The sequence below is a fragment of the Solanum tuberosum genome, unplaced genomic scaffold, assembly GCF_000226075.1.
Source record: "Solanum tuberosum cultivar DM 1-3 516 R44 unplaced genomic scaffold, SolTub_3.0 scf00302, whole genome shotgun sequence".
Classification (NCBI taxonomy): domain Eukaryota; kingdom Viridiplantae; phylum Streptophyta; class Magnoliopsida; order Solanales; family Solanaceae; genus Solanum; species Solanum tuberosum.
In genome coordinates, this window is record NW_006239238.1 from 647093 (window position 1) to 656937 (window position 9845).

A 9845-nucleotide genomic window follows, 5' to 3' on the forward strand; every position below is an offset into this window, starting at 1 on the left:
AAAAAATATTATTAATTGACCCATGGGGCGAACTATTATATTCCCCGCCTCACATTGGGTCATGCAGCAAATCTCATTACGGAATTTGAGCCTTTCACTTGTTAAGACTAAGCATTAATAGCCTCAACTAACCAAGCTGTTTCTTTGTATCTTTCATTCTCATCATCTCGACATATCCCAAAAATGGTCCTACACTATTTTAGTAGTTATACTACATAAGCATTTGACCCTTTATCCATGGCATGGCATGATATTTGAAAGAGTTATATATAAGAGGGATCTCATCCAAGTGTTGCAACCAACAAGATAAAGAAATAGATTTACAGTCTAAACTAACTTTTAAAACTAGTTAAAAAATCAATAAAAATATTTCAATTTCTATATGGAGAACACAACATTGTTCGATCACATATTAAGGCCATATAATATCCACATGAAAGAAAAACAAAACATTACAACTCAAGCTTTCCATTAATATAGTCTATGTTCTAACTGGAATACAGCTTCCTTCAGCTTTTTTTTTTGGGGGGAATTTCTCGATAAAAGAAATATGAATAAATAACAGAAGGAGATAAGGGGAAACAAGAAGTATATTTCCAGAGAGAGTAAGCAAAATGCATTCACTATAAGCCATAAAACATACAAAACGAGAGAGTTTCTCTGTTTATGTGAAAAAAACTCCTAATGTGAGCCTCGATTGATCATCTGAGTATACTGTTGCATCGACTGCTGCCTCTGCAACCTCATATCTTCATTAAACTTCTTAATGAACGCTTCAACTCGCCTGTTCAGCTCGTCCTGACTTAGTGACGGCTCTTTCTTAAGTTTCCCTGAACCACCAGGGGACGGAGTCAGCAACGGCGAGGAGTCAGGGGTAGTTTTGTCATTGAACGTCTCCGATTTCTTCATCTTCTGTTGTGGTGGGGTAGCCGGGTTCCGACCACCGTGTGTCTCCCACGTGTCTGATTTCCTCAGGTGCCTCGTCAGCGGCATTGCACGCCCTTCTGTTATCGTCTTCCATGTACTCTCCAGCGTATCTTGCCGTTTAGGCTTTGATACTCTCAATGCTCCCTTTCCACCTATATCAAAACAAATTTAATCGCATCGATCGAATCATACTAATTTATCATGATTAAATCATTATAATACGCTATACTAATTAATCACAATTAAATCGTGATAACATTGTGTATATTTTATATGATAAGATTTATAAAAATACATGTCATGCATTCAGGATTAGTCAAAAAAATGGATATACACGACTATTGCTGAGCTTATCGTTGTGGTCTTGTGGAAATGAGAGGAGGTGTCAGTATTCAGTTATATGCAATTTTAAAAATCATGTATTTGTCGTTTTCCTTAGTTTTCCACCGTTTCTTAAGGTGAACAAATCTGTGATTAATTTTGTGAATAAGCTTCTTTATGGACAATTAAGGGAAAAGCGTCAATTAATTAAGATCTTAATGAGTATATTTAAATTTGAATTTAAAATTTAATTGCTTTGGAATAGGACCACTAGCTTCTACGGTCTGACAAGCACCTATTATCCACTAGCCGGCCCTACTCCCAACGGTAACAATCCCAAGAGAATTTGAACCACAAGTTACCGTTACCGGCTAATTTCGCCGGAGATGCAAAAAACAAATTGAGAACTTAGTCAAAACCTGTTAACTGTTCCGACTGACCGATACACACATACGGAAAATACAATTGAAAAAAAAGTGAGGAATTTAGTTTACCTTCAGGAGTGGATTTGACATTTCTCCGGTGAGCGAATCTGGCAGAAGCAGGAGGTTTCTCAGCCGAGTTGCCTGAAATGGAATAATCAATAGAGTCCTGTCTCATCACCGGCGCCCAAGAGGATTTCGAGATTACGAAGTCGTCCTTTTCAGCAACAACTTCGTTGGGCTCCGGATAGGTGAAAGCATTCACGTTGAACGATATATCTTTCTCCGGTGTGTACGGATTAACAACCGGAACTTTCTCGACCTTTGCATCATAAACACCAGCAGTAGGATACTCGTAAACTATCGGTCTGGCCTCCACTGCTTGATTCTTCAGAACGGAGCCGTTTAAGTCATGAAGGGCCGGAGAATAGTAGTCTGTAACCGGCCTTACATCCTTAATCGGGTGAAACTGGGACAAATTCTCCGGCGAAACTATCGCCGGCACCGGAGATGAGTTCTCATCGAGCTTGTTCTGCAACTTAGAAGAGGCTACAATCGTGATGATAATGCAGTTGATAACGAGGTATAGATACGGCGGTTTAAGCCACGAAACGACACCGTTCCAGATCGACGGAACTTCACTGACGGCGAAGTCAGTGACGACAGGAGCAGACACCTTTAACATAATAGCAGCAGACAAAACGGTAGTCGAAATCAGAAAAATTTTGATGGATAACATGGAGCTACCTGAACTTTGAAACAAATTCGCCATTTTTCTTTCGCCGGCGACAAGCTCCGACCGTTGTTATCAGCGTTTTGCTTTATGAGTTTGGGGATTTAGGGGAAGAGCGAAATGAGAGTGAAGAGTCACGCCTATACCAACTTTGTATGATGCAATACGTAGATAAACGAGCCGTTACTTATAAATACTGAGTTTTTTTTTTTTCCCTTTTTCATTATTAGACCGTGAGAACTCTGGAAAGGTCCTTTTGGCTTACGCAAAACTATTCATTTTTAAGCTAATCTTAATACTCCTTTCATTTAACATAATTTTGACTCGATACAAAATTTAAAAAATATAATTTTTTTATAATGTTTAAAAACTATTTAAATAAAAGAGTATGTTTTCTTAGATGTATATAAATAAAATATTAATTGTATCATTAAATAAGAAAACATGACTTTTTTTAAAGCGATTAAAAAGATGTCTCGTTCAATTAGACAAGAAAATTGTGGTAATTTATCTGAAAAATTATTCTCCCAACCAACCGATCCGATCGGCCGGTATATAAGGTGATTTCATTTGGCATTTAACGCATTTGAACATTTAAAAATGCATTAATGAGAAAAACTAGTGTGAACTCTTGAGAATCGAAGTAGTTTCATTGGTAAGTACACGGTTTAGTTGGACAATTAACTTTAGGAATTTGACTTACAAAAATGTCTTTTGCTCTAAGCAAATGTAATAATGGCATCTTAATCATATGTTTCAGTGAGTTCTGAAAAATAATATTTCCTTTTAATGCACCATGAATTGAGATTAATAGATTAATTTAAAGTGAATACTGAATATGAAGTAGAGCATAAAAAATGGTCATTAAAGTAGTTAAATGAGATTGTTTAGATTAATGTGTAGACATATTAAGAAAGACAAGATTATGAATGAAAATATACCAGCAAGGTGGATAACCTAGCGGCGAATAAAATGCACTGATGTTAAGAATAATTAGAAATGTATAAAGGAGGAATATAGATACATAAATAAGAAAGTACAAAGATTAAGAAAAAATAATTAAACAAGATATAACACACTTTCAGCTGATAAAAAATATGACTCCAGAACGAATTATATATATATATATATATATATATATATATAAGACAATTAAGCTAACGTTAGCTCCGGAAAGTGTTAGCAAGTGAGTGGTCAATAGGCATGTGACCAAATCAGTCGGTGTGCCGCTCCCTTAACCGACCATACTGGACCATCTCCTATTCTTTTTATTTTTTCACTTTATATTATAAAAAAATTCAGTATTAAGAATTTTTGCACAATATATATACATGTTAACACGTAAAATCCAATCTTACATTTTGAGAAATTCATTTGTAATTATATTTTAAGTGATTTGATTGAGTTGAAATCATAATATTTAACTCATATCATATATGTATTTACCGTCTAGAATTGAAATTTTAAGTTGATAAATGTAAAGTAATACTAATTTTTATATCAATAATTCAAACAACAACATATCTTGTAAAATGTCATTAATAAAGTCTGAAAAAGATAAAATATATGTAGATCTTATAGGAAGAGTCGGTTAGTACGTTGTATAGCACATGAATGACTTGATGCTCTCACATGCTCAACCACATATACACATTGACCAAAAGCCAAACGCAGGTTAAAGACCTACTATATTTTACTCTTACTTGTCAACACATTTGTGAACTGTTTTAATTTAGTTTTTTAATAAATAGTCAACCTTCGAATCGATCCATCTTTTATCTATTTTGACATAAATGAATTCACAATAATATATCACACGTCCACGTTAATGTTTTGTTAAAATGTCAATATAAGAGATTAAAATATCACTACGTAGTTCAAACTCTAATGTAAATTAATGTTGATCTTGTCTTCTATTAATGTCACCTTCACACTTAATCCAGCTATATATGTATCAAAATATATATTTAAATAGCTTTGCTTTTACGAAAGAGAGTGTGTCACGATGGTAAAGATCGTTAATCTATCTCAATTTGTTAAAAAAATGTGTTAGATATACATGCAAAATCGTTCAATTCAAAAGTTCTTTCAGAGCTTGGTCCCAACTAAGTCTCCCTCGACTTAGCCCTAGTACCAATCAAGTTCCCTTACTAGGTAACAAAACTATAAAAGTCAATTATAAAATTGTATTAAGGACTTTTTTGTCCGCAGAGGGACAAGAGTGGAAGTTTCCTTTCAAATACATATCACATTTGAGTTGTGTTTGTATACGAGAACTAAGCTTCAATTAATTTCGTCCACCAAACTAAGTAGTGGCAGCTACTAGCTCATGAGCACTCCAATTTTTCAACTATATTTCATGGCTAAGAGCCTCACAAGTCACAACGACCAAATTATATTGCTTGAATTTCAAACTTAAAATACGTAAGGTTTTTTACTTGGAATTACGTACACAAATTTAGAACTTTAAAATCCTTCACAGACTGTAGATAAGTAGATTTATCAGAGAAAAAATAGTACTATTTGTGTAGTGTGTACTATGATTCACATCATGGGGTTGAGAATTTCTCGATGGTGATGATTATCAAGGAAAAAAAAAAGCACATAAATTCTAATTCATGAGAAACTTCTTCACTTTATCTTACTACAAAGTAAATTTACAATGACTTGTTCCTTTGTTGTGGAGGCTTAATCTATCGGTAACCTTTTAAATTTGACGATAAATTTTATTTAAACACTTGAACTACGATTTGTTTTAATTGAAAACGTAATGACATATTATAGTGTCCTATTAGACACTTCAGTTCAATCTCTTTTAAAAGAAATGTTTGTGAAGGTTCTCAAATTTCACGTTTTTAATTATATGAGTTAGCCTTAATAAGTCGTAGACCCTCATGCTTGTTTCAATCGAGGATGTTGTATCTAATTAAAGGAGAATGCCATTTTTGTGGTTAAATTGTCTACGTAATGAGCACTTGAGAACACGCACAAAAATAATTTCAAAATTTGAACCAAAATTTTCTAAATCGATACTTTGTTATGTTTCTAAGTGTTTAATTGAAACAAATTATAATTCGAGTGTCTTGAATGAAATTTACTCACAAGTCTAATAGGGTGTTGTAGTAGGGATGTACCCTCACTCCTAATTTTATAATGCGGAGGTCAGAATCCCCAATGCTCCTTTTGGCTTATCTATTGAATCTCTCTTCGAGGAACCTTCGCGGGGCGGGGTGCGCAAAGGCGTGTGAAAACAGAGTCATAGATCTTGGTACCGTCCATCAAATGGATAATTGACACGTGTTTGGTCTACTTACTATTTTCCACAGGCAGATTTGCGTGGATTAGTTTTGACTTTTGAGTAAAGACTTCAATTTGTGTGGAATTCTTACACATTATTAGTGTAGTCTAATCAACTTCAAAATGCTATCTAAAACAATTATTTGCCATTGAATTTAAAATAATTTGACAGTGTTAATATTATGGGACGATTCTTTAATCATCTTATTTCCCAGATAAAAATAGAATACAGTAGTATATTTTAATCAACCCAAAAGATGGAACTAATCATATAATTGCTACTGCTAAAGAAGATTTAAGAGAAGATCACTCAGAATATTAGAATTAGAAAACATGAATACAAGGGGAAGGGAGGAAAAGAATCGAATTCCATCCAATCTTGAGCACTTATTTTTCCAGATACAAAAATACAAATAAAGCCATCACCTGAACGAAAACTCAATATTTGGTCCTCTACATTTAGTTTACAATCTCCAAAACAGGAGTAGAACAACAAAAGCTAATTTCCTGTGGAAAAAAACAATTTGTATACTAATAACTAGTATGCTTCCTCGTTGGGTTCTCAACGTTTTGTGAACATGCCCTGTGTCAAAGATGAAAAGTCGAATTCTTTTGTTGACTGCGTGGAGCTTGATGAAATCGGGGTAGCTGCTTGCTTGCTTGGTCCTGGCGGCACAATACCGTTGGTGGAAGTATTCTGTCCCATTGAGTAGAAGCTGCAGAATAAAAGATCAACTATGAGCATCAATATTCAATCCTAAGACTAAAAGATGAAAAATTAACTAGCACCCAAAAATTTGTTCCTCCTGGATACAATAAATAGCACAACTATCAAAATTTGTTCAACTGATTCCATAACCTACATCAGTATTAAACTAAATCACACGGTAAAAGATGACTGGAAGCTGAGCTCGTCAATGTAAATTTAGCTATCAAATGGGGTAAATAAAGTGTACAAGCCAATAAAAGCAATTGATAATCCAATATAGGGGTCTGTCCGCGACCCACTATTAAAATTGATCATACACCTCTGGAGATGTAGCTATGGCTTAAAAAAATTACTGTTCAACGGGGTCCTGTCCACAACCCATTATTAACCAGAGGAGTAAGAGGAGAGATACTTTAAATCAAATGGAAGAAGCAGTTAACGGATACACTACATTGTGCATTAAGGGGTCATAATTTAAGAGATCTGAATGACAAATAATTGGCAGGATAGATGCATTGCATTAAGTTGTTGAATTTATGGTCCAAACAATAGGCCCTCAAAGAACAATTCAACAGTTGAAGTTCTACATTAACCAACAACGGATCAGATGTTAATACCTGGATGCTGGAAGTGGCACAGAATTTCCAACTACATGTGTTGGTCCAATATTACCTACCTAGTTTAGAAGAAAAATAAACAGTTTTGAGTAGAGAAACTTAAAGACAACTTCAATGCTAAATCAGATATCCATGTGTTTTTTTTTTTGTTTATCTTTGATAAATAATACTCGTGTCCTACCTGCATATATTTCTCCAGTTCAGTCTTACCAGCTGCTGGCATTATCACTCCAGGGAACTGATAGCCTAAATTTGGCCAATTCTGATTTACCATATTGATTCCATTAGTGCTTTGTTGTGCATTTACAGGAAGTCTTACAGCACCACCTGCAGCAGCCGCAGCCATCAGTAAAGACTGTTGTTGCGCCAGCATAGCAAGTTGTTGTTGATGCATAGCAAACGGTGACACCATATTGGACTGTAAACGACAACATCAATTGTTAGATAAAAGAAAAAGATAGACATGACCAAAAATCCAAATTCTTGTCGTGTTGGACCTTGTCGAAAAGGCTCATTATATCATTTTTAGCATCTTTCTGTGGCTTCTGTGATGAGGCAGAAGGCACAATTGATGGTAAATCCTTGAATAAATCATCAATTCCAGAAGCAGCAGCAGATTGAGACTTCTTCTGATCATCAGAGTTTGTAACCCCAGTATTTTCTGCTTTTGTTGCTTCTTGAGCAGCTGCAAAGGCACAACTTACTTTATAAGAGAAAATGAGCAACAATAGGTAATATGATAACTTCAATTTAAATCCCAATTGATTCCCAACTAGAGTATTTGACCTTATCATAGCTTTATATGCAGTAAAATACAAACTTCTAATATTATTATTATTTCATATATTTAACTTTTTTCACATTTATATATATATGATATGATGATGACATGAGTTGAGCTGAGGATTCATATACAATCCCAACTTTTTTTGAAACCGGGGTGTAGTTGTTATTGTTGATTCTCAAACTACCTGTGTGCCCTCTCTCAGAAAAAGAAGTAAAACACTTGGAAAAATATGGACCATGCTAGTGAAAAAGACAAGTACACCCTCTAAATGTTAAAAACTGGAAGAGAAAGAATAACGTTTCAAACAAAATGGTGACTTGACATACACTGGAAGCCTGCCCAAGAGTTATCATCCGTAGAAGCTGCTTCTGAACCATTGTCAGTTGGACAATCCATAGAAAGCATGTCAAATAGATCAGTAGCATAATCAACTTTAGGAGGATTGGTAGCTTCCGCAACCTGCTTAGCAGATTCAGTGACTGCAACTGGCTCTGCTTTCTGACTTGTCTGGTTAGCAACCTGACCTGAAGTTACCTGCAAGTAGTCAAAACTATAAGAGTCTATTCTAATCCAGAAAGTATCCAAACTAACTCAGAAGAAACAGCAGTTAGTAGCAGTTAAACAGAAGGACCAACAGGGGGCCATGAATACACCACGTACATAAAAACTAAGATGCCAAGTATGTAATGGCTAAAAATCAGTACGAACAAGAGCTGCTTAATTCAACAATCTGAGTAAAGAATCAATATTCAATACCAATACACTTACAGTGCAACAATAACCCAAGAGCTAACGGCCCAATCAGCTCACATACATAGGCAAGTCGGGTAGATAACCAGCAAATGAATAAGATTTCATTCAAAATAGAACATTGAAACACTAATACTACACCTGGAAGGGAAAGTAGTGGGGATAAAAACAGTTTGACGAATAAGTTTAACTTACATGCTCTGGTCCTTTAGGAGGCACTGGTATACTGACTCTAGCAGCGGGTACATCTTGCTTCATTTTCGAGGCTTGAGTATTTTTCCTCTCGTCAGATGCACCTCCTGAGCTAGTTGCATGTACACGCCCACTTCTATCATTGCTTTGTTGCCATTGCACCGAAGCCCTCTCTTCTTGAACCCTGGAAGGTGATTTTTGAATCCCATCCTTAGGGACCCACCTCTTCTCTTCATATCTTATCAAAACACAGGAAATGTCTTGGATAAGCATCAACTACTAGATTGAGTGAAAGAAGACTGCATAAAGGTACTAATTGTTAGGAGAGAATTAGTAAGCACATACTTTGCTCGGATGAAATTCTCAATACCAACTCTATCATAATTTGGAGGCAGCTCTGCTTCCCAAAAACTATTTGACCTCTCATTTCCCATTGCTATATCAACCCAAAAGAGAAAAAGAAAGGTTATAAATAATTATCTATCAGATCAAAATTGAAACAGTGATAAGTATCAGAAACAGAAATCTTACAATGGATAAATGCAACTTGTTCAGGAAGCCATGTGTCTAGTGTAGCTGATCTGACCTGCAATTTCAAAGAATCAGAGAACAAGACAAAAAAATTGAACAATTAACAATCGCTCAAGAGTACAATGAATCGTTCTTCTAAAATGTAGATATTTTTATTGAATATGTAAAAGATGTGGGATTATATCCCGTATACAAGTGACATTAAAAATAGTTAGAGAACCTACAAAAAATATAGTGTCCTATAAAAGACGTCCGATCTTCTATGGAAATAAGAACATCATGAGTTCAACTAAAAATGAGAGGCTATTCCATAGATATACAAAAGTAGACTCAAACTACAATGAGCCAGTGAACTACAAGTCTACAACCATTTAAAAATAGAAGGGAAAAAAGCTATCCAAGGTTGAAGGATGATGAGAGAAATCTTGTCACATGTCCAAGTCAAGAGATACTTCACAACCACACAGTGACAGAAAGTGCACCAGGATTATAATGACCATGGATTTGCCTAATAAATTGCTAGCAGTTATCAGAAAATCCCCCCCCCCCCCCCCCCCCC

At 35.3% G+C, this 9845-nt stretch overlaps 2 protein-coding genes across 2 annotated transcripts in view; both read right to left on the reverse strand.

Annotated features, from left to right (window-relative positions):
• Positions 1-436: 436 nt before the first annotated feature.
• On the reverse strand, positions 437-2568 carry LOC102585998 (uncharacterized). The gene is made up of 2 exons (XM_006360067.2): positions 1743-2568; positions 437-1079 (listed from the first exon to the last, which is right to left on the reverse strand). The coding sequence occupies exons 1-2, from the start codon at positions 2440-2442 to the stop codon at positions 682-684; spliced, it is 1098 nt and encodes a 365-aa protein (XP_006360129.1). The 5' UTR covers positions 2443-2568; the 3' UTR covers positions 437-681.
• A 3426-nt stretch (positions 2569-5994) lies between these two features.
• The window catches only part of LOC102586337 (probable ADP-ribosylation factor GTPase-activating protein AGD5), a 7270-nt gene continuing 3419 nt past the window's right edge, over positions 5995-9845 (reverse strand). Inside the window, exons 4-11 of the mRNA XM_006360068.2 lie at positions 9287-9341; positions 9101-9191; positions 8759-8993; positions 8140-8347; positions 7524-7711; positions 7208-7444; positions 7027-7085; positions 5995-6416 (exon numbers count right to left, since the gene is read on the reverse strand). Of these exons, the coding sequence (XP_006360130.1) occupies positions 6263-6416; positions 7027-7085; positions 7208-7444; positions 7524-7711; positions 8140-8347; positions 8759-8993; positions 9101-9191; positions 9287-9341 (1227 nt within the window). The 3' untranslated portion in view covers positions 5995-6262. The remainder of the gene's footprint in view (positions 6417-7026; positions 7086-7207; positions 7445-7523; positions 7712-8139; positions 8348-8758; positions 8994-9100; positions 9192-9286; positions 9342-9845) is intronic.